At 36.9% G+C, this 25128-nt stretch overlaps 1 protein-coding gene across 2 annotated transcripts in view; it reads left to right on the top strand.

Annotated features, from left to right (window-relative positions):
• The first annotated feature begins 2505 nt into the window (after nt 1-2505).
• DOPEY1 (dopey family member 1) overlaps nt 2506-25128 on the top strand; it is a 53734-nt gene continuing 31111 nt past the window's right edge. The window contains exons 1-14 of one of the 2 annotated variants that reach the window (XM_008944666.1): nt 2506-2695; nt 3896-4077; nt 6207-6377; nt 7904-8093; nt 8631-8729; nt 9870-9969; nt 12443-12525; nt 14685-14793; nt 16017-16137; nt 16668-16787; nt 20090-20204; nt 20636-20665; nt 21070-21303; nt 24345-24969. In XM_008944666.1, the coding sequence (XP_008942914.1) occupies nt 2558-2695; nt 3896-4077; nt 6207-6377; nt 7904-8093; nt 8631-8729; nt 9870-9969; nt 12443-12525; nt 14685-14793; nt 16017-16137; nt 16668-16787; nt 20090-20204; nt 20636-20665; nt 21070-21303; nt 24345-24969 (2317 nt within the window). In that variant the 5' untranslated portion in view covers nt 2506-2557. Of the gene's footprint in view, nt 2696-3895; nt 4078-6206; nt 6378-7903; nt 8094-8630; nt 8730-9869; nt 9970-12415; nt 12526-14684; nt 14794-16016; nt 16138-16667; nt 16788-20089; nt 20205-20635; nt 20666-21069; nt 21304-24344; nt 24970-25128 lie in introns of both variants that reach the window. The other variant, XM_008944667.1, reaches the window with a different exon arrangement.

The following is a 25128-nucleotide window of genomic DNA, read 5'->3' as shown; positions in this document are numbered from 1 at the left end:
GAGATTTAAGTGCTTTACGCCTGAAATCAATTTGTCTATCTATTGTGAAATCTATCAATTTGGCACCCAGAATATGTTTAGGTAATAGTTTGCATTTCTGTTCTGTCTTGGAGACTATCTGTCTTTATTGGTCTACCATCAGAATCAAGACTACAGAAGATTTGTAAATCTTGGCCTTTTTATTCACTTCCACTGTGCCAGTTCTTTTTCTTCCTTTTGCCTGTCCTTTTCTTTTTTTATTCTTTGCAACTTCCCATACAACACTGAGAAACCAGGAGATGAGCAATATGAGGAGAAAGATAATAAGGATAAAGAAATCATTTAATGCAGGATTTTGGTTTTTCTGTAGAAGAAAAGATAAATGTGATAATGGCAAAAGAGAGGCTTGTCTGGCAGCTTGCATGTGTCCATGCATGAAAGGTTAGGGGTGAGCAGGTTCAGATTCTCAAAAGTCCCTTTCTGTGACCCACGATGGTGGTGTACTGTCTTCTGACTGAAGCAATGCTTCTTTAATGTTCTAGCACTGGGGGGAAAAAAAAGAAGAAAAAAAAAAAGAGGAAAGATGTTTAAAGCTAAATTCTTTATTTTCAGAAGCACCTGCTAATTAAAGGAACAAAAAGGACGGACCAAAAATTTGCCAGGGCATTGTGTGAAAAACTTGACGAGATTACTACTATGAAATTTTGAGCCTGTTTTACTACTGTCTTAATTTGGAGTTACCATAGTACAGCTTTCTTCATTTTACCTTTTGGAGTGCTGAAAAGGTGAAACTGTACTAACAGTGACATAGTTGGTATATTTTGGGGTTATGTCAAGAACATGGCAAGGTGTTGGCCTTCAGGTAGCTGGGTAAACCAGTCCTTAATAAAGCCTTATTAATGTTGTTCAGTCAGTGTAACTCCTCAAGAGAACTGTTCACAATGATACTCAATGCAGCTTTATAGCCATTTTGGGCTGTTCAAAGGGAGATATGGATATAGTACAAAGCAAATGACGTTTTTTACGTGTCCATATGAAACATTTTAAATTGATTGGATATGATAAAAGGCAGAAAAGTTTTCATGTTTTTGATGTATCTTGTGCAACTGGAGTGTTTATTACATGAAGTAATAAAAGTTGAATTGTTAGTCTTTTCTGAATGGTCTAAAAACACTTCTTTCTGAGCAGAGTTTAAATGTGTTTTTATTATCTCAATCAATAGTAGAACCACCAGAAATCAGTACATCACTCTTTATTCCTGCTAGTTCAGTTCTATCATTTCACAGGCATTTTTCATTTCAAACAGTCCTGCTATTTTGTCATATTGCTGGGAACAGGGGCAAACGCGGCATGTTCTCCAGGCTTTTTGGGAGGGCTCGTTGAGGCATGACTCTGTCGTACCTGGTAGACAGTCTGGGTACAGCTTCTTTATACCTGTTCCCATGGTTGGTTTGGGGTTTTTTAGTCTACTGTGCTTCAGTCTGTGCTTCTGCACACAGTTTTCTTCCTATTTTCCTTTAATCCAGACAGAAGAGAGCAGCATCTGCTGAGTGTGAAGTCTCTTCTGAAGCCATCAGAGAGAACTCCCAAAAGACCCCGAATTAGAAGGGGCAAAAAAGCCAATTTGCTCGCAGGCAGGCTACAATAGGACTTCTCATCATGATTTATAATTGGTTTGGGTTAAAGTAGCTTTAAAAGCATATTTATTTTTAATAGTGATTGAATTCCATTAAATAAATAACATATGGCCTATTAAAGTATGAGGTGGTGTTTCTGGAACTTGAATATCTTAATTACTTGGTGTAGACTACCGTGTGATGGAAATAGAGAGAGCGAATTGCAAAAGCCTCTGATGACAGAAGACTAGTAAACATATACTTTTGTTGTGTGCATATGGTAATAATATAAAAACAAAGTGCAGTTGCGTTGCTAGATTAGAATACCAGGTCACAGGAAAGGAAGTGTTGATACATGGAAGTATTATTTTGTGACTATTGTATGTGTCCTTCATCCTTGTCTTCTGCCAGAAAGTGACACAGAAAGATTGGTGTCTTCTGTTTTCAGAAGAACTAATTTGTGGAAAGGTGGATTTTTATGGTGATGGACCTAGAGGAGGGAAAAAAGAAAACAAAAAATCCCTTTGTTGTGTTGTTTAGAAAAAACTGCTTTTTGGGAGGGGGAGGGCATTAATTTTCTACATTTTTTTTGGTTTTGTGAGGGTCTCTTTGTGGGTGGGGTTTTGTGTGTGGTTTTTTTGTTTGTTTGTTTATTTCTTTGGGGGTTTTGTGTGTGTGTGGTTTTGTTTGTTTTTTAACAGGCCTGGATTACAAATGTGCTCTTGGACAGATGTCAAATATTTGCATGTAATATGTTAGCTTTTGTTCAGGATTTGCTATAAAGTGATTTCAGATTGATATTTTAAAATGTCTTTGAGGAAAATGTAGTGCTCTTTATACAAAATTGGTTTAATAATTTATCTTTGGAAACAATGGTTTCAGGGGGTTTTATTTTTTATTTTGAACAGGTAATGTCTGTACATGAATTGCAAGCTGGTCTCTAGTGAGGACACCGTAGGAGGATGAACACGGAGGAGCTGGAGCTACTGACTGATTCCAAGTACAGAAACTATGTAGCAGCTGTTGACAAAGCACTGAAGAACTTTGAATATTCCAGTGAATGGGCAGATTTAATATCAGCACTTGGAAAGCTAAACAAGGTATGCCTGGCAGGTTCTCTTGGAAGAGATTCAAGAACTGACAAAGAGTACTGGTGTAAACAGAAGTGCAAGGTTTTAGCAGTCAAATATTCTTGCAAATATTTTAGCAGTGTGAGCCAAGTGTTGGGTGTGTCCAATGAGCAAACAAATGCCTTTCTAAGTCTTACAGATGAAGCCTTTGTAATTGTAAGTAAAGGGAAAACTTATTTACATTTCTAGAGGAAATAAGTGCGACATCTTTTTTATTAGCATTTGCTTCTAATGTCATTCTATGTTATTGAAATAGTGTGGAAAGTAGTAACCAGGAAGTATCAGCAATATTTTTAGTCATTGACCAGACAATGGTATTGTTCTGGTTTGTTTTAGCAGTTAAGAAGTTGAATGTGTAATGTCATGATTTTTAGTAGTTTACAAATTAATACAGATCCTAATATCCATAAAAAATCTTGTTCTAATCAGTACTGTGTGTTTCTTGGGATCTCCAGTCATGGTCAGAGAGTTCCCTTTGCACATACACATTTTATCAACATGAAGCTTTGCAAAATTTGGCATAGAAAATTGCAGGTCTGAAGCATTAAAATTCTACTCTTCAAACTTTGTGGAAAATCCAGAATGACAGTACAGTTGGCAATTCCAATGCCATATATTCTTTGTATAAACCCCTGTTTCTTTAGTTTCTTTGATTGTAACAGTTCTTGCTCCACATGTATACTAAGTGAAGGCTATGATACTGGGAAAGAAAAATCTAAAGACATAAATGCAACTCTATGTTCTGATCCTGAAGTGATTTTATAGTTTCAGGCAGTAGTAAAGTTTTGTTTTATTGACATGCTCTTAAAGTCATCTCAGACTCACCACCCACAGTTTAATAGTCCTCCGTGAGCTACGGGACGTTGATTTTAAAAAGTTAATTTTTGTCCTGAAAAGGGTGAGTAAAAAAAACAAATGTATAAGCTCTGAGTAAGGAGTCCATTGCAAATGAAGTTTTAAATGCCTTGGTAATTCTATCAACAGCAAGTGTACAAGTGAAAGGCATTGCAAAGGAAAAGCTCCATGGTACATCTTAAGAGTTGTGGGGTTTTTTTCTTGTGTTGTAGGTGTGTGTTGTGACCTACTGTCCACGTTATGGAACTGATTTCTAAAATGCACATTTCATGTTTAACTTGTTCTGTGCTGTTTCTTACTGTGTTGATTTATCAGGTACTACAGAACAATGCAAAGTACCAGGTAGTACCCAAAAAGCTGACCATAGGCAAACGCTTGGCACAATGTCTGCACCCAGCTCTGCCGGGAGGGGTTCATCGGAAGGCACTTGAAACTTATGAGATCATCTTCAAAATCATAGGACCCAAGCGTCTGGCCAAAGATCTTTTCCTCTACAGGTACAACAGTTCAAACAATGAAACAGTGAATAGTTTAAGCATAGTTGAGATGCTTTTGGTATCCTGCATTTTACATTAACTTTGCTTTGTTATGAAGCAATGATCAGTCAGTTTCTTTCCCTCATGTTACTGGTGCTTGTGTGTTAACACTTCTTTCAATGTGTTCACATTACATTTTTGTCATGTAATTTAAGTGGTATTGGAAAATAATTTGTGTGTAGTTTATTGCAAGAAACTTTCTCTTCCAATCAATCAAATCAAAAGACCAGAAAGATCACCTATTTTGTCAGAATGGGGAGCCAATACAAAATGTTTCTCACTGTTAGTCTCTGGAACTGATGCTAATGAAAAAAGAAGGATAACCTTGAAAAGTAAGTGTAGTGAAAATATACTGATCCCTAAACATCTATTAGGTATTTGGTTGGGTGGGGCAGACAAGATATTAAGCTATTTATTGTATAATGCAAAATGGGATGTGTGCTTATGTGTATACACAGAGTCATGCATGGTTCTTCATCTTTAGCTGTCACTGGAGATTAAATTTTCATTAGTTTGAGGAAATAATGGAATAAAATAGAATTCTGTTTAGGTAGCTAAGATGTGTGTTAATGGTTGGAACTAAATTGTATGTCTTAACATCTGCTATTCTGTCTTGCATTGTCAAGATGTTTATGTATAGTTACATCTGGTGAGGGAGCAGAGGAAAGTGTCTCAGTCCTGTGTTTCCACACGTTTTTAAAAACTCATAGCTTGTGGATTTTGCATATCTGGTGGTTCAGTAGCTGCAGTATCTTGTTAACAATAAGTTCTAGGAGAGTGGAAAATGCTACCTTGTGTAATTTAACTAAAAGCCATTGTTACTGTTGCTTGGGAGGAGACTGACATTCACAGCGAGGCATTATCAAAGATCCCAGTATTTTCCATGAAAGCAGAATGACAGTGTCTGAACATCAAATCTTGAAGGATGAGTAGTAGCCTTACAAAGACAGACTGTGGGATAGTGTGCTGTTTATTGAAGTAAAAGATATTTTATGCAGGAAAAAAAAGAAACCTATTGGCAATGGTGAAACAGGAGTTCTTCTAGACAGAGAAAGGCAAAAACAATTTTTAGAAATCTTTTTGTACTTTGGAATGATTCCTCCCTCCGCCCCGTATGACAGGGAACAGGTATCCACAAAAATCCACAATGTAACATTTTATCCACAAAAATTTATTTTTTAAAAAAATTATAGATTTGTAGGTGTCTGTTTCAAGACCCTTATCTCAAACTTACCTTTTTTACTATTGTTTAATTTTCTTTTTCATGTGTCAGGGGCTTTCTGACCCGAGTCCTCAGTAATATTGGAAATTGCAGTTGTGTTCACATGCCTTTGATTATTGGTACTGTTTGTTATAATTTGTTATTTAGTAGCAGCAACAAAAATGTTTTTAGGGTGTTGGTAACTTCTTAGCTGATCGCATTTGTAACTTTTATGAACTTACACTTATATTGATAATAAAATTGAAACATACTCCCGATGTTTTTGATTCTTTAAAAGCTGCACCATGAACAGTAGGTTAATTGTTAAGTTTAAGAATCTGTTTTCAGACTGAATTTCTGAAGTAAATATATACTTCATTTCTACTTAACAGTATAAAAGTTTTTAAATTTATCTTTAGGTTGCTTGAAGTAAAGCGTCATTATATTTTTTACTTACAGAAAAGTATTTCTATAAATTTCCTCAGATGTTCTTATCTTTTTTTTTCTTAATAAGTGCAAAGATAATGTATTTTTAAATGTTTTCTATTGTGGTGTAATTCAGCATAGGCAAAATTAACATTTTTGTCTTGCAGAGATGCTTCTGGTTTATCATATTTATTTTATTGGTGAAAATTACAATCATCTCTGGGCCTTCAGTGCTCGCTATCACAATACTAATAAAGCTTATAATATTAATCTTGACATACCAATCAGTCTGTCAGCCTGGAAGGCAATAATATTGTGAGATGGTCTACGCCTGTGCAAAATTCCAATATAAAATCCTGATACTTCTATCTTCACTGGATGTACTTGTAACAGTCTTAAGATAAAAATGAACTTTTCTTACGTGAGAAGCTTCCTGAAAAAAGATACATTTTCTTTTTCACAGTTCTGGGCTATTTCCACTGCTTGCCAATGCTGCTATGTCTGTCAAGCCAACGTTATTGAGTCTGTATGAGATTTATTACCTCCCTTTGGGGAAGACATTGAAACCAGGACTGCAAGGACTATTAACTGGGATTCTGCCTGGGTTAGAGGAAGGTTCAGAGTATTATGAAAGGTAAGGATAGATATGTTAATAAGGTAATATGCTTGACTGGGGGTTGGGTTTTTTTTTGGTGCAACTTTTCATTAAATACTTGAATGTAGATTTTTTTTTAAGATAGGTGGTATTTAGTTTCATCCAGTCATATTGATTGCAATGGCATGGTATGATAGAAAATTCTTAACTTTAATTATGAAAAATGAACTATTAGTTGTTCCTGTTATTGAAAGGAAATTGACATTAAGTAGACTTAGTCTTGTATGTTGTTCTCTTCTCCCAAGTAACAAGTGATATGACAAGGAGGAAGTGGCGTCAAGTTGCGCCAAGGCAGGTCTAGATTAGATGTTAGGAAAAATGACTTCACTGGAAGCATTGTAAAGCACTGCAGTAGGCTGCCCAGGAAAATGGTTGAGTCATCATCCCTGGAGGTAATGAAAATACATGTAGATGTTTTGCTTAGGGGCATGATTTAGTGGTGGACTTTTCAGTGCTGGGTTAGTGGTTTGACAGAACATTCTTAAGGTTTTTCTCCCCACCTAAATGATTCTGTGATTCTTGTTATTGATTGATATGCGTAATATGGTAGAAGTATGCTTCTTGTTTCTTTTCCATGGATTTTCTCTAAGGTAGTATTGCCATATTCATGGTCTAAAATACATACCTTAACTGAATTTGAGATAACGAGCAAAGCTTCTATCATTAAAATTTACTTGTTATGGTATCTAAATTGTCATCAAACCACCCATGTAAAAGACAACAGTAATCCACCTGTGTTTACTGGTTATTGCTCTTTCCAGCGGAGTGGCATGAGACATAATAGTGTTTCTTGCCCTGCAAGCCTGGGCTCTGTCTGCTTTACCTTGGCTGTGGAGTCTGAGGTGCTGGAATGGAATCTTGACATATTAAAGGATGATTATACTCCATAGCTTTGAGTTATTGGAATTGTTCACACACTTATATATTCTTTATATTTCCAACTTCAGAATCTAGAATGTTCACGGCTTGTGTGTGAAGAGCAATCACTACAGCAGTGAAAAAGGGCTACTCAGCTTCCTTCCTGGGGCCTGCCATAGGTTATAGAGTTGCTACCACATGAGTGGGAAGAAATGAGGACAGCAGAAGGGATTGCTTGTGCTCAAAGGATTGTCATATCTTTATGCCCTGTTATTGCCAGAAGTGCTCAGTGCAAGCAAGGAGAGGGCAAAAGCCATCAGTAGCTGTGCTTTCCTGCTGTCTCTCTGAAACCTCAGTCTGTAGCACCACTTGGTTTATAGTATCAAATGAGGAAGTTATTTGACTCTTTGAATATAAGGAGAAGCTGTGGGCAGGCAGAAGCATTTTGCAAGCTGGCTTGTCCCACAGGCTTCTTAGTTGGATCACTATGTTCAGACTGCTTTATAAGGTTCAGTGTATAATTGTGGCTTCTTGGCCTCTCAGGAGAAAGTTTTGACCTTCCTATAATAATTTTTTTTATTAGAAGTGGGGGCAGGGGCAAGGGCTGCGATAGATTCCCTAGGTCAGCTGGCTCGGTGTCGCTGCAGAACGAACACGCTGCTGGAGAAGGTTGCCTCGGCCGTGGAGCAGTCGGCGTTCTACAGCGCCCTCTGGGGCAGCCTCCTCACTAGCCCCGCCGTCCGCTTGCCGGGCATCACCTACGTCCTCTCCCACCTCAACAGGAAGCTTTCCATGGAGGATCAGCTCTACATAATCGGCAGTGACATAGAATTAATGGTAATGTTTTGTTGGGAGGGTGGAGACTTTGGTGTTATACTTCTGGGGGTTTAGATGTCTTCTCTGTCTTTTGAACAGATAGAAATGCACTTTTTTTTATAATAGTGCCAGTCAAACTACTGGGTTTGTGCATAATAAAAGTGTTGCAAGGCTGAGTTAACGTTTCAGAACTGCTTAGGTTTCCAGTCATGACACACTTCAGTTAAAAGTGGTTGAGTTTTGTTGCAATTTTTTTTTTAAATACGTAGAGTATTATTTTGTCCTTTAAACTTAACATATTAATTGGTAGTACAAACATTAAGCTTTTGCTTTTATGTGTAATTCAGGGAATCTATGCCGATTATGTTTCCTCTATGGTGAAACTCTATTTTTCTGTTGTTTTTTTTTCTTGTTTCATTTTTCAAGATTTTAAAATAACTTCATTTCATGCATATCACTATTTACAAACAGATGTTATTTTGTAAGTGTTCTCTAACATCTACCTTCTTAAAATATTACAGTAAATAACTATTTTGGGGGGGTCTGCCATTACTTCAGGTGGAAGCAGTAAGCACATCAGTGCAAGACACCAGTGTTTTAGTACAGAGGAGCACGTTGGACCTTATCCTTTTTTGTTTTCCTTTCCACATGAGCCAGGTAGGTTATTATCATAAAAGAATTGTCAGACTCCTAAATGTACTCCACTTCTCTAGTCAGTAGCAGTATTTAGTTGGTCTTTACTGATGATTTCCTCCAAGCTTGAACAAGAATAATTTTTAAGAGTTCCTCTGCTAGTTTTGGCTGTTCTTACATTGTGGTCTCTGCCCTTCTGCTTTTTAACTTGATGTGTTAACTTTGAAGCTAACTTTGACTTGCTGTATATGCAAACCCAATATAAATTATGCTGTTTAGTCCATGCAGAAGCTTTTAATTTTCTCAAATTTGATGACGAAACAAATTATCTGTTCATGTGCAAATTTCCATTTCTCAGAGTTCAAAAGCAGCAGAAGTTAATCCTCTTAGCATAACTGATTTAGAACACTACAGAATTGAAAATGATTGTTAGTTTGGGGTGAGTAGTTAGCCCTAGCAGTAGTGGTAGATAGACCTTACAACTTCTAAGTAATTATTTTTTAAATGCATTTACTGTTAATCACTTCCTGTTTTTAAATAATCTATGATATATTCTACTCACTTGCAACTTTTTGGAAGTTGTTTTGAAAACTTTTGCAAGGTTGATTTTCACCTTGTTAGAAATGATGAAAAACCTGCAATTTCCTGTGAAAAGAACTGTGTTATTGCTTGGTTTGTTAACATTTATTAGTAACTATAGGAACATTTGAATTGTTTTTGTTTAGGTGCTAGAATGGTGAAATTATCAATACAGCATTATTTTTAATATTAAAACTTACACAAACATTTAAAGTAGTAAAAGATGGACAGGTATTTTAAATTCTCCAGTGATTTTTTTGTTTGTTTGTTACACTGGATTTTAGTTGAATTTGCTTCCAAGGCTTTTGCCTAAGAAACAAAATGAAATGTCTTGTAGTAAGAATGAGCTGTTAATGGTATCAAGCATTTTGCTATTCATAAAAGGTGCATATTATTGCAAAGTGCCTATTTCAAATAGTCATCATACTTTTGTTTCTTAAGAGCAAGGTTATGTTTTCTTGTACTATTCTGAATTCAGAAATGTCAAACCATGAAATTAACTACATTTTGGTGCACATTAAGCTGCTAGCACAGAGGAAGTGTTACTTTTCTAGTTAAATTTAATTGTGTTTCTAACTTCTTCAGGCAACACGTCCGGACATGATCAGAATTTTGTCAGCAGCCCTTCATGTAGTTCTGCGCAGGGATATGTCGCTCAACCGCAGGCTTTATGCCTGGCTTCTAGGTAGGTTTGTATTTCATTTCATCATCCACTAAAAGTGGAGGGAGGATCGTACGTTCCTTAGCAGGATTTTGCCATATTGTGGAGAAAGATTCTTGGAAAAAATGAAACACTCAATTTGTATCATAAGGAAGAAAGGCATTATCTCTCTTTGTGGACATAAAAGGTGAAGAATGTCATGCTGGAGCCCTTTCCTCTTATATAAATTATTGGTACATTTTCCTGTAGCAGCAATTCAGGTGTAGAGCCTGGTGCACTAGGCCTGTGTAAATGGACACTGAAAGGCAACTGTTGTCTTCCTAGAAACATAACATGAAAAAAACAGAACAGGCATTATAGTATGTAAATGGCAGTTGAAACGCAACAGTACAGAAGGGATGGAAATAAAAAAGATTTTGAAAAATGTTGATATTATATTGATGGAGGCTTGAGTTTGCAAACTTTAAGCTTCATTAGATATTTGCGTGGTTGAATTAACAAATCACCAGTCACTGATGTTCTCCATGTACCTAGAACATTTTTTAACCCCCTTCTGGGGTAAAAATAACAACGGGGCACATACTTCTACCAAATGGCAGAATATCAGTACAGTACACTTAGGATTTTTTTTATGTGAAACCGGTGTGTAATCAGAAGAGGGTAGCAGAGAATATTAGCTATTTAGAAGACTTTAACTATTTAGGGAATATTTAGAAAACTAGACATTGGAATATCTTAAGAAATATTTACTCTAACTGCTGATACTTTAAGGAAATAAAGTGTGAATGTGGTCACATGAAGCTGGCATTTTACTCTTTGAAACCACTTTTATCCCACTTTGAGAGAAATCAGGGTTTCTGACATGGGAGTTCCTAAGGTTGCCACAGAAACTGTAAGCTGGATGGAAACACATAAAGGGGTTTGTCTACTTGAGGTGAAGACTGTCTTATGGTCTGTGGTCACCTTTTTGGTTTGACCTTCCAGCTCGCCAGCAAGCCAAAGTAAACAAAGCGGGGGATGAGGTCAGCAGCAATGTTTTGCATGAGGAGGTTGGGTTTGTTACAGTGGAAGTTGCAGGGATTTCAAAGATATATATGAAGAAATCCTGGCTTCTTCAGTTAATCATTTCTGAAGACACTGACTTGCAAATTACTTCTATTTTAAGGAAAGACAGTGAAATGTACTGTCATGCTCACATACTTACATTTTCCAGTTTAGGGAAAAAATAATTTCCACATTAAACACCGCATTGATGTTTCATCTAAAATCAATGGATTAAATATGTCTTTTTACTGTCCTTGAAAAAGCTGGTTTGTATATTTAAAATATCATTCTGTGGTTTTGGTTGTGGAACCTTCCTTTACAGCTGTTTCATGAGCACAGTCTCCACTGAAAGATAATATAGCTTCAGAAGATAGTTTTATAGTGACCGTTCCTGGTCCTGTTTTGTGAACAGCTGGTGCCTCCATTTGCTATATATTTGGACAGATGTGGAAATATAGCTTTTTGTTTGTTTTTCTTTTGACATCGTGCTGCTTTTACGTTATCATGGTGCTCTACTCCTAATATAACACATTGGGGAAGGAGGATCAGCTATGCTGGAAGACTCTCTGAAGCCTGAAGTCATGTGACATTATTTAATTCCAGTGTTAGTTATTCCATCCTATTGTTTTGTGGCTCGGAGTGGTCTATTAACATTCTTTAGGCATAAAAATCACATAACATCTCTTTAAATCCAGGTTAGTTTAACCGTGGGTAACAGTGGTTGTTTTAAGTTGCTGCTGAAGGCTATGCATCTTCTCAGGCTTTCCTTCAATTTTTGTCACTTCAGGACAAAAACTGTGAAAAACACTTCTGTGGAGTGAGGTGATATCCTGACTGACTTCTTTGTTGTGTTTTTTTTTTTTTTTTTTCTTAAGCCTGTTTTTTGATAGAATAAAAATTTTGCTTTGTAAAAGACAAAATACAAACTTACAAAAACCAAAGGTTTCTCTCCTTCATGTAATTTTGAATAGAAAAACTGATTTTGCGTAATATGACAGGTATCTCTCTAAGTGCCTTACTCATGTTAGTGTGTTTTGGTGATCATCTTTTTATACTTAAAATACTAAATTTTGTATTCATATAATAATATTGAAATATTTTTGTGGGACAGGTTTTTTTGAAGATACTCTAGGACTGTGTGGTTTGTGCAGTGTTTGTAAACAGTAGTTTCTTTTGTACAAGAAGCAATTTGAATAATGTTGCTTAAGACTAAAGTTTGTAATTTGCGTGCAAACTGCTTGCTTGGAAGTATCACTTAGTTACCTGTATTAAACTCTATAAACTCATCTTTCTCTTGCCAACATTATTTGGACTTCATCTTGGTAAGTTATCAGTGCTAGTGTGTTGATTTCTAGTTTCAAGAAATTGGCAAAATACTCTGGTAAGAAAGGAATACTTATTTGCCTTGTCTTTTGTTTGCTTGAAGGTTTTGATAACAATGGTGGCCTTATAGGACCCAGAAGTACAAGGCACAGCAATCCTGAGGAGCATGCCACTTACTATTTCAACACCTTCTCTAAGGAGATGTTAGTCCAGGTAGCTGTATGTTGTTTTATTGGGACTTGTATCTTTGTAGATGTATGCTGGTCAAAATTGCTGTATCTTTATCTTTTGACATGCCATTTCAAGGTAACCATGAATTTTCTCTTTGTGATACTATGTCCTACTCTTCCCAGTGAAACAATGAAGACATGGGATAATGTGTTTCTTTAGAATAACAGTATAATACTAGATTTATCTCTCTCTCCTCTTCCATGATGAATGTAGCATATATGGAAGATATTTGATCATGAGCCCAGCACACTGCAGCCTGTTCTTTCATAAAATGGAATTGGAGGATTCTATTCTACTTCTCTAGATATTGAAACTCCTTTGTCTTAGGGACTGGGAAAATTTTATCAGTTAGTACTCAGAATATCTGAGTAAGAAGGGTCTTCCCCCTCCCTCTAGGCAAGGGGAATGTCTTTTCTGCTGTCCATTGGCAGTCACAAATAGTTGATCAAATTGGCAGTCATACTATTTGACGTGTAAAGCCTTGCCAAGTGAGCTGAGGTCACCTGGCCTCAAGAATTTTACTCCTCCCACAGCAATTAAAGTATACAGATGTCTTTCAAGATGCTGTGGGTCTGATCTTGAAATCAGGAAGACGTTTTTATCATTAAGACAAATTGATAAGATCAGGGGGTTTTGATACTTAGAATTGTGGTGCTATGTATGGGAATGAGGGTGGGGATTCCAATGTTAGTAGGTGATCCAAGAGTATTTAGCTCATCACAACTTAAAGCTGATATCCCGCACTTTCAGATTTATCTGAAGGGTAATGGATTCTGCTGTTCTAGTGATGAGGTAGACACTCTAGAATTCCTGTGCAGCAAGGACCTCATTGGTACACTCTCACCCTTCTCTTGTCATTTTCCTGCCTACTATGGCAGGTTATTCAGAAACTGTCCAAGTGTAGAGAGGCCTGAATGAGGTACAGTTTTGCATGTACCTTGTATATAAAATGTAGTGAGCTTTAGCAACATTTAGGCATTTGTTAATAGGTTGTTGTCTTCCTTTTAAATCTCTCCATCTTTCTAGTTTAATCAGTGTTACTAAAGCTTTTCTGTCTGAAAAGACTAAAAGAAGTGTAGAGTTGATATGGTCCATTTGATGATTTATTTAAATTTTTTTTTTTTTTGGTAGCAGGGACTAATACAGTAGAATGGAGAGTGGCCATTTTCTGTCACAGGTGAAAATTCACTTGAGTTTTGCTTTAAAATTTTTAATGGACATTAAAATCAGTGGTTTGCTCTACATAATAAAAATTGGCCGTATCTTCTAAAACCATTTGCTGCCTTTTCAAAAACTTGAAAAGCATTGCTACTTTCTGCCAGTCTGTGTGTTTTTTTTTTATCAAGTCAACACCCATCTTATTCATTGATACAATATACTGGAAATTCTGACCTAAAGGCATATTCAAGTACAGAAGATTTTTATTTCAGGATACTGGCTGATAATGCTTGGTTTATAGCAGATAGCAAGGTCAAAGCTGTATTCCTGCCTCCCTTCTTTCCTATCTCTCTGCTTTCTCTTCGTCCTCCTTTTTTAGAAGCTGTAAAAGAAACAGACTAGTTTCAACTCAGACAGCAAAGCCAGCCACAGAGAGAAAACTAAACAAATACTGTGGCAGTTTTGCTGAGCTTTTTTTAATTCTGCAGCTCATTCCCTGAACTCCTTCAGTATAGAAACTCAGTTTTTCCATTTATTTTTAAGTTTCATTGCTATCTAGTCAACTTGGTCAAGAAAGTTTGCTGCTACATAGGTGGGTATATCCTACATGGACGTATTATTTATTAAGCCCTTAATATCTACTAAGCCTTTAATATCTACATGCTTTACCTTCTCAAACAATTTCTTCATCACGCTTCATGTCTTCTCTTTGGTTTGTATGAAAATTTGCGGTGATACCTGTTTATTGTATTTTGTTTTGACTTTGAGTATGTACAAGTGACCAAGTTCTGTTCTAGAGGGATATTCTCATAGGTAAAGTTGAGACAATACTTAAGCACGGAGAGAATGAGCTGCAATGAGATTAAATAGTGGCCTCCACTACTGAGAATTTTCCCTTTATATGTAGCTTTTATTGCATCTTTCTTTCAGAAACTTTTCTGGTTTTGTTTTTGTTTTCCTGAATACACTTTTGCTCGCTATAGGCAATGGTTGGAATACTACAAGTTAATGGACATGGAGAAGAAAGTACATTAATGCAAGACTTAAAGCCTTTTCGAATTCTTATCAGTTTGCTGGATAAGCCTGAACTAGGTAATTTTCATATATACTTCTAGTCTTTAACTTGCTTTGCATGGTTTTACTTTTTTCTCTTGAGAAAAAGAGTTTTTCTCTCTTGTTGGTCAAAGAAAAAGCTGTTTTCTTAGTACTGGCATGTTAGCTAGATTTCCTAGATCTTCCAGGCTAATAATTTAATGTGTTCTTTAGACTTACCTTTTACTAAATGCAATTTCTTTTACTTTCAACACGGGAAATGGTAAACTAAAGTCATGGAGAGAACTGGCTGCATTTTGGAAGAAATGCAGCTTGGATCTTTTCCATTTCTTAATCAAATAGTGAATTTGACTTTTTAAAATCCCAGCTGTTGCTTTCAGGAATAATTTGTTCAGTTTTTCTAATAAAACATATAGAGTTTACAGACAGTAACAAGAAAACAATTTTTATTTTCAGAATAATTTATCTAGAAGAAGAATTTATCTAGTCTTCCTTGTAACTTGTGATTTCTGGCGGTGAGATTAAATTTTCAGAGGCCATGTGTACATTAAGATTTCATGAAGTAAGCAGAGCTATGATTCTTTCAGCAAACCGAGGTGGGAGAAGCTCATAGGATTTTTACTTGGTGCACTCTCACCAAAGGCAGTTCAATGAGGCTAGGAGAAAGCATGAAAAAGCAGAGGTCATTTCAAGCAGGATCGCTTTGTGAACTTCTTTCAAAATAAGCTGGATTTTTTTTTTTTCTGAAAAATATCCTGCAGACTATATACAGAATTAAAGAAAACCTGCCTCAAATTTAAAAGGAAAATATTTTACCTCATAGTTGCATTTAAATATTTGAGTATATTTTCCATAGCATGAGCCTAGCTTATGGGTGGGTATTTGAAACTAGTTGGAAGTTGCGTTTGATCACGAGTCCATGTAGTTGCGTTTACGTGTTACTGAGCTAATAATACCTCAGAGTGGATGTGTTGGCTTGAACATGGGCTACACTGATGTTGACTGCATGGCTTCTGAAATTCCCAGCCCTCACTGTATGGGAAAAGAACTTTGCTTGTGCTTTGTATGCTGTGAGACATTACAACTGCCTGTGTATTTCTGGAGTGCAGAAAAACTTCTTACATGGAGCTGGTTTATGAAATTAAACAGAAGGAATTTTACAGTTTCAGTGTCCAAAGCTAGCTGACGGGTGGTTTTCAGAGGTGGACTGTTAGTATTGCTCTAATGCATAAGACACTGATTGCTGGTGTTTCTCCCTGTAGGCCCTGCCATCCTAGAGGATGTATTGATTGAAGTGTTTCGAACGTTATACACACAGTGCAAAGCAGAACTGGAGCTTCAGGCAGAACCTTCTTTCAACAAAGATCACACACAGCTAAGCAGGTGAATAATCTGTGACAAAAAAATGCTTACTTGATACTCTTGCAAGTCAGTATGTCAACGGTATAAATGAGTTGTGGCATTCTTTACATCTGTGTCCTTCAATAAAAAAAAAAGTTGACTGATGAGCTTTCTTGTAAAATAGAACGAGGAATGCTACAAGACAGCCAGAAAGGGGCTAAAAAAGAGTTTCAAGATTTGAGCTGAGTATCTTAAAAGATGGAGAGAAAAGTGAAGTTCAAAGCTGAGAGGGAGAAACAACTGTGGGAATGATCGTGGGAAAACATCTATTAAGAATATGATTAGAAGACAAATACTAAAGGAAGGAAAGAGAAGAAATGTAGCAACTGTGAAAAGACATTGATAATTGGGAGCCTGCCAATATACTGAGCTCTGGAGCAACAACCACTGTAGGGATGAGGGGAGGCTAATTTGTCAGTGTTAACTGCCACTAGGTAAACTCATGGGGACGTAGTTACATAACTTGGAAATTAAGTGTAAAAATATAATATGTTATTTTTATTTTCTTTCAGCAAACTGAGAGAAAACAAGAAAACAGCAGAATTGATTAAAACTGCCAATCTTCTCTTTAATTCCTTTGAGCCTTATTATATGTGGGATTACATTGCTCGTTGGTTTGAAGAATGTTGTAGGTAGGTTATAATACTTAATTTTTGTATGTGTAAAGTTTAAGTTGACTTTTATGAGCTTTTTTTTTTCTTCAAAGAAGTTAGTCCAGTGTTATCATTTAGTCTGTAAGTCGTCTTCTTCCCTGTCCTTTCAACTTTGGTCGTTTGGCCAATTTCAGTCAGATGTGATTGGTCGTCTCAGCAGTGTAAGTTCTCACAAACTCAGCATCTGGGTAAAATGAAGAGACAGAATTACCACCACTGCTGAAGGGAAGACTCCAGAGTGATCTCGAAGCTAGTTTTTGTTCTGTCTGTCCAGTACAGGATTACTCATTGGCTGTCTAGGGAACCCATCAACTTTATCAAGTTACATACCCATGGATGTGTTGTCTTTTGCCATACTCTTCTAGGGAAGAAAAAGTGTGGGAATCTTGTACAGGGTGAGGAGGGCTTTGGGTAGGAACATAGTAAATTTTGAACTGAACTGAACTGAAAATTATTAACAGGAGGAGGTGGGGGTGTTCAAGGGACCACAAAAGAGTAGGGATAGTTGCTGTGGCAAGGGATAGATGATATAGGGATCTAAAATGAAGTCTGTAGAAAACTTCTTTGCATATAGAATAGCTTAAAAATGTATTAAGGTTTTTGGACACTAAGTTGTCTATGGGCTAACAGTGTTCTGTCCTTGTTAAAGAAAACTGTGTCTTGGGCTACATTAGGGGGAGTGTGGTCAGTAGGTGAAAGGAAGTTATTTTTCCTTTCACTTAGTGTTTCTAAAGTCACATGTGGGATATCGTGTCCAGCTTTGGGTACCCTGCTTGAGAAACTTGAGAAGGCTCTGGTAGAGGACTGTTGGTTGGAGTCATAGGGTGCTGCATGGGAGGTTGAAGTAGGTGAGTTTGGTTCAGCCTGGCGAAGAGGGGGCTTTAGTAGTGGCTTGTAACTTCCTGAAGGACTTTTGTGAAGCTGATGCAACCGTACTGTCGGTAACGGCTGATGGTGAAACAAGGGACAGCAATAACAAGTATTGGCTCAGGTTGGACTTTCAGAAAAGCCTTGCTAGGAACTTCCCATGCAGCATCCTTTGACTGACCATCTTAGCAGTGGAACAGGTTACCCAGGAAGACTGGAGCTTTCTTGGGAGATTTGCAGGACTCTGCTAGACAAAACTGTGGATGAATTTATCTAGCATAGCTAGCAGTCCCACTCAGCATGAGAAGCTGGCCTGGGTGAAATCCCATCCAGTGTGTCTATGACTTAATTTCTGTGTACTGGACTGAATTGCTGAAGTAAGGAAAGTGGTCTACAGCCATCTAACAAGCAGGTGAGTATTTCTCAACATATGAGTAGATGATACTGTAAGCATGGACATTATATTGCCTTATTAATAAATGAATCTGGAGAATTCTTTTTTTACATGAGCTGCTGTGTTGTGTATGTTATCTTCTATTTGAAAAGATAGATCATTAAGTGAAAACATCATCAGTTGATTTTAAATGTGAATTCCTAAGTTATTTTGATATCATCTATTCTGATTGCTCAATCACAGTTATTACTTTCAAAGTGATATAGATATCCCTCTGAATTTTTCTTAGGCTTTTTAAATTTTTTTTTCCCCACTAAAAATTAAAAATAGGCTTTCGTGTGTCTAGTGTTTTCTCCCAGTGAGTATTGCTCACTGCTATTGAGCCTTCTCTCAAAGCTATTTTTGATAAGGGGCTCAGTGAGCTGAATTCATGTTATCCTTTGAGATATTACAGTTGAACAAATCTGTGAGTAATTTATGAAATGGTGGATCTTTTTGCATAGGAGCACAGAATGTGAAGAACAACTTGTGTTACAAAGGGGCTATTTCACTGAATTGTAAAACAGGCTGCTAGTTTTATGAAGAGAATTATCTGTTGATAGACTAACCCTATGGAGGTGTGGGTTAAATAGAGTGCTACTTTTCAAATGCAGTTTACTGACAGAATGCAATTTAAATATGATTTTTAAAATATTTTGGTAAATACATACTGTTTCAGACATGGTTTCTGTAATTCTTCTATTATTTCAAATAAATAATGTTTTTTTTAGTCCTGGTATATATGTTCATGAATTTCCAAAACAGAGGAAAATGATTAGCGTAACTAACTGTTGCTGAAAATGTGACACTGCCCTCACCACACCCCTGGCTTCTAGCTTCACCTTCTAGCTGTGTGGCCTTTCCAGCAAATAGCAGCATGATTGCAGTCACCCCGTGAGCACCAGGGCATGTGATCTTGAGGCTACTTCTGTCCGTCTGTAGAAGGCTTCATCAATTTCCTTTTACTGGTCTGGTGGTCTGCAGCAAACACCCACAACATTGTCACCTATATTAACCTGCCTTTTAATTCTTACCCATAAGCTTTCAACGTGTTTTTTATCCCTCCCCTAGGTAGATCTTGATAGATCCCAGTTGCTCTCTTGCATAAAGAGCAACTCCACACCTCAACGTTCTGGCCTGTCTTTCGTAACCAGTACATAGCCATCCACAACAGCATGCCAGTCACGTGAACCATCCCACCATGTCTCTGTAGCTGCAATGAGATCATGGCCCTGTGGCTGCACCCAGAGCTTTAGCTCTTCCTGTTTATTCCCCATGCTGCGTGCGTTGGTGTGCAGGCGTTTCAGAGAGGTCATCGAGCAAGGTGTCTCTGGATGGAACTAAGAGGAACCACCATAGTCATACCCAGCCTTGAAGTGGTTGGCATTCTGGTCTCATCCTGGAAGGCAGCCAAGGAGCGTTTGTCCCTACTCTAGCTGAGCTTGTTTTGCTCAGCAATGAAACTCATCAGATTTTCAATTCTTGTTGGTAGTAAAACAATGCAGTCAGATGAAGCTGAAGTGGACAATTAGAAGAGCTTGTTTTATTTTCCTCGTGAACAGCTTTGAAGCTTTGTGGGCCTTTTATTTCACTTTTGGTTGTCTATATCTCAAGTGCTTAATGCCTTGAGTTTAGATGGTTTCAAAATTACTGTGCTTCCAGTAACGCTTCCCTTCATTCTGTTATTGGTGCCCATGCTCATACTAGTAACTATTGTTGTATCTGGTGGAGTCACAAATGCAATTTTCTGTAGCCTGGATTTCCTTGTTTTCTGAAGACTGGTTTACAGTGAAAGGCTGGTTGCTGCTTTTTCTGAAAGCATGTGATGGGCCCAAATGAGCTACTTGGCAATAAAATGAGAGGCTGTTTATTTGTTTGTAGGGGTTATCCCTGATGTGTACAGTTTTGCATTAAGTCATAGAAACATGGTCAGTGTAAGGGAGAAGGAAAAACATTGTCAAACCCTATCTGAATTTTGCAGGAGGACGTTACATGCCAGACTTCAAACCGGACCTGGAGGTGGTGGTGAGCAGTCTGAGTTACCCCTGACAAATTTCTGCTTGTTAGTGGATTTTTTATTGGATATAGTTTCTTTGGTAAGAATTGCTTTATTTGTTGCTGATACTGGGATTCTGTATATTTATTGTCTACAGAAGTGCTATACCTGCTTTATTGCTTTCCCTGAAAACTACATTGGCATAAATTGATGAAGACCTTTAGAAGGAGTTTTGGGTTTGTTCTATGGTTCTTGACAGACTAGTTTGGTATAACCAAAGCACGTTTTATGATGAAATTATGAATTAATGATGAAATTTTTGTCTGTCCTACATTTCTCTAAAACTACTTGTATTCATTGGAAGTACAGACTTTTGGAGTTTGATATGCTAGTTCAGGTGTACAGCTTTCTTTTAAGGCTTTTTTAAATGTATCTTCTTTTTCTGTTGGCATTGCTTAATGTAGCAAAGACTGTTGGAACTGCTTTTTCTATATCTGTCTTTCCTCAATTTTTTGCTTTCTCATTTCAAAGCCTACTAGAAGTATGAGAGTGCTGTGTCAGGTATGGCAATCAGCCTGTTTTCCCTTTAGTTCTTAATAACTTGTTTATCTTTCATTCTTAAACTTTATTATGAAGTTATTAAAATAATAGTAGTAGCATTCTTTAGCCTTATTGTTGTGTTTTGTAATGTGTTGAAGTGTAATGAACATGATACATAATTCTGAAAAAGAGCTGCATATATTTCTATTTGTTGATTACCCAACTGTGAAGTTAATTTTGTAATTTTTTTTTAAAAGTAAAGTGTATATTTCTTATTTTTGGATTTTAAGATACATTTTCCTTTTTTCCGCGTTCCATATGTTTAGAACACAGTTAAGCAAATGATAGATACCACTGTTATAGAAGATAACTTTCAGGGTGGAATCTGGTATTATAATTAATGATTTTTGTTACTGTTTTGTTAGGAGACTTACATTGAAATACAGACAGAACACTTGCCTCAGCTGTTGCTCAGGATGATTTCCGCGTTGACGAGCCATCTCCATACTTTGCACTTGTCTGAGCTTACTGATTCTCTCAGACTCTGTTCAAAGATCCTTAGTAAGGTTCAGCCTCCATTGCTGTCTGCTGGTACAGATGGTGTCCTGCAGCTTCCTAGTGGACACAGCAGCTCCATCAAAGAATGGGAGAATAAAAAGGTAACTAATTATGTTTTGCAGCATCTTGGAAAAATACTTTTTGTCTGGAAAGGAAAAGTGGGCTTTCTAAGTCTGTGCATTTTATCTAGATTTAATATTATACATTTATAAATCTCTTCAGAATCAGGGCTTAAGAATGAACTAATCAGCTAAATTTTGAAGTTGTAATGTAATTCAAGTGTTTGGTTGTGTGTAATAACTGGACTCAAAAGAATTTTGCATTTACTTACGTGCAGCGCATATGTAAATTCTTCTCTCACCCAATTTATGTGCCTCGGATTAATACCTATCAGTTATTTTCCTGACACTGTTAAATTTTTAGAATCTTTAATAAGGAAATAGAAGAAACAAACCAGCCATCAACTCTTTCTTTTTTAATATTGTCTCTTTTGGTCTACACAGCCATGCCTCTGTGAGATATGTTAAGTGACACACCCTGACATCCTTGTTCTCCATCTGAAGAAACTATAGGAACATCACAGAATAATTTAGGTTGCAAGTGATAGTTGCAGGTCACTGCTGAAAGCAAGGTTGATTTCAAAGTTAGATTCTACTTCAAAGCTAGGTCAAATCACTGAGGTTCATATCCAGCTTAGTTTTGATTATCTCCAAAGATGAAGATTCCACAATGTCTCTACAGCTTGTTTGTTTGCATTGTGTTTTTTAATAAGAATTTCCATTGTTACACCTTGTGTTCATTGCCTTTTGTTCTTCCACTGTAGATTTCTGAGCATGCCTTCATCTTTTCAACTACCTAATGGGAAGTCACAGCAATAATGACACCTTCTTTCCCTTCACAGCTCTTAACATTCTTTTCCTTAGGCCTGAGTAAATCCAACTCTCTGCACTTTCCTGCTACCTCATGTACTCCTCTAGTGGCCCTCCACTGGACTTACTCAGGACATCAATGTTTGTTTTGTAGTAATGAATGCAAAATTGGACACAGTATTCCAGGTGTGGTCTTAAAACTGATGAGCAGAGGGGACTAATCACTTCCCTTGACTTGTTGTCTGTACTCTTACAAGTACGGTCCTGTAGGTGGTTGGCCTTCATCACCAGAGAAGAGTCCACTGTGGGCTCATGTCCATCTTGTCCATTAGGACTCCAACATCCTTTATGCAGGATCTGATCCTTATTCTTTCTACCCAGCTGATACCTGCCTGGTTATGTTCTTTTGACTGACTTTTTTTTTTTTTTTTTTTTTAAATTCTTTTTTGGTTGAACGACCTTGCCCTTTGAACCTTCAGTGGCCTTTTTTCATTTTTAATTACAGCTAACTTGTATGTGCCCATGGCTTCTGTTAAGAGAGAGAGTGAAATTAATTACCATGTTTCTGATCTCTTTTATGTTTTATTTTATAAGATAGGGCCTCCCTTGATGTCTTTCCAAGCTTTTTAATACATATCCATGCTGGAGACAGTGAAAGCTCTCTCAAATTTTCGTTTTTATTCTTACTCCATCTCTGGTAAAGCAAGATATAATTTAGCATATATAATGATGTCTCTGTATTCAATCATTAATGAAAAAGTTATTCATATTTTTAGATGATGGTCAAATTTTGTATTTAAGATGGTTTAGTGGTTAGGATGCCAAACAGCAAGGCAGCTTCTGGGTCTGCTAGGTCTCAGGCAACGTCTGCCATCACCAGTGAGACAGCTAGATGAGAAGTATGTTGGCAAGTTCTTCACCTGCATTTGCTCCCACTGATGCATGCATTTCTTTCTTGTTTCCCTATTCACCCCACATTCTCACCAGGAAACAGAAACTATGCTACCAGTTACCAACAAGACTATAGGGGGTTGGAGCAGCCCAGAAAGCTGCTGTGGGTTCTTCTTGAGTAGATATCATTCATCAGGTTTGTGCATATTCTGAACTGATGAGGAATTAAGGCACAAAAGGAGTCATTAAGAACTGTTCTTTCTTGTTTCTAGAAGATGATTTTTTTTTCTTCTTTCTGGTTGCAAATGTTTAGTAATTTTTAAATGAAAATTTATTTATTCTTTCCTTATTATAACTTTGTATTTGAAAAAAAAAAATCCACATCTTGGGACTGGTATATAAAAAGAAAGATATTAGCTGTACCATGTATACATCTAGGAATTAAGTTTACATCCACCTTTACTAGACTATTTCTTAAGTCAAAGAGTATAAATTTTATTGAGAAATTGTGCTGGCTTGGCTAATATAAATGTGGAAGTGGGGAAAAATAGTTTTTAGGTTAAGAAAAAATTTATTTTTCATTACAGCTCCACAGGTCACTTTTAAGGTGTTTTGACAATGTCTATGATGTTAAGTGACACTCCTCCTGTCTTCCTAATGAGACAGAACTTAGAGAAATAGTTCTTCTACTGGTAGTATATCTAGAGAGTTCCTAAGTTAAAATAATTTATTATCTAATGTGATTATTTACTTGTTCAGTGGGAACCTCAAAAGCATGATCAAAGAAGTGTTTCTACTCTCATCTTCCTGTTTTTCTTGGCTGACATCTCCTTTTTTTGTCTCCTTTGCTTGCAGGCATTTTTTACTTCTGTACTACTGCAGCAGTTTCTGATTAAGATAAATATCTTGTGCTTTTGTGGAACATGCTAAAATCTAAAGTATTAAAAGAGTCTTGCTAGCTAAATTGACCATAAGTAACATGCTTCAATGTCCTGCTTCCTGCTGGAAGCGAGGAATTTTCTTTGAACTATGAATATTTTAATTTATGATGCTCTGTAAATTAATAAAACCCATGCCTATGCATTTCAGTATTCTTTCATAAAGAACAGACATGATATGATATAAAAGACACGTTAAAAGCAATAACATTTAAAGTATTTTACTTGATAAGCAATGCTTGTGGGTTGGTGTTTTTTTTTAATAGTTTGGTCTGGCAAGCTTACTGAAATACCAGACATCATTTTGCATAAAATGTGTTTGTATGAACATATTTAAAACTGTGGACCAAAACTGTTGCTTTCAAATAGAGAAGCAAATAAAGATTTTCTGCTGGGACCTAAGTAACCCATTTTGAACAATCATTAAAATTTTGTCTTGCTTAGGTGCCATCAGTTTCACTTGAAAATCCTAGTGATGTGTTTGAAGATGGTGAAAATCCTCCAAGCAGTCGATCATCAGAAAGTGGGTTCACTGAGTTTGTGCAGTACCAGGCAGACACAACTGATGACATTGATCGAGCACTGAATGAAGGTCACAGTGTGCCTGGCATTCCCATTATTGGCAGCACGTCCTCAGAGACTGAGACAGCATCAACTGTGGGGTCTGAGGAAACCATTGTACAGCCTCCTTCCATAGTGACACAGGGGACAGCAACTCGGAGTGGGAAAACGATCCAAAAGACTGCAATGCAGTGCTGCTTGGAGTATGTCCAGCAGTTTTTAACCAGATTTATCAACCTGTATGTTACACAGAGTAATTCCTTGTCTCAGCCCTTAGGGGCAGAGCTTCCAGCAGACCCAGCTAGAGAGCAAGGACAGACCACAAAATGGGACAGAGAATCACAAATTGATGCTAAGATGAAGAAATCAAACAAGAAAAAAACACCAAAAGAATACCTTCCTGCCTTTATTGCTGCTTGTCAGCTGTATCTTGAATGTTCAAGCTTTCCCATTTACATTGCTGAAGGAAACCGTACTTCGGAAGTGCACCCTGGGAAGCCTGAAGTTGGTAAGCTGTGCTCTTCTATGTTCTTTGCTTTTAAATTTTTTATTTTATTTTATTAAAATAAAAAAGAAGTAATAGTATTCATGCTTGTGTGTTGCTGTTTGCTGTTTCTCTCGGAAATGTAAGTTTCCTTCTCTATCAATTGGTTTCCTTTTTGGAAAC

Source organism: Merops nubicus, unplaced genomic scaffold, assembly GCF_000691845.1.
Source record: "Merops nubicus isolate BGI_N331 unplaced genomic scaffold, ASM69184v1 scaffold3597, whole genome shotgun sequence".
Lineage (NCBI taxonomy): Eukaryota > Metazoa > Chordata > Aves > Coraciiformes > Meropidae > Merops > Merops nubicus.
Note: the sequence above shows the minus strand (reverse complement) of the source record. Positions and strands in the feature narration are given on the sequence as shown.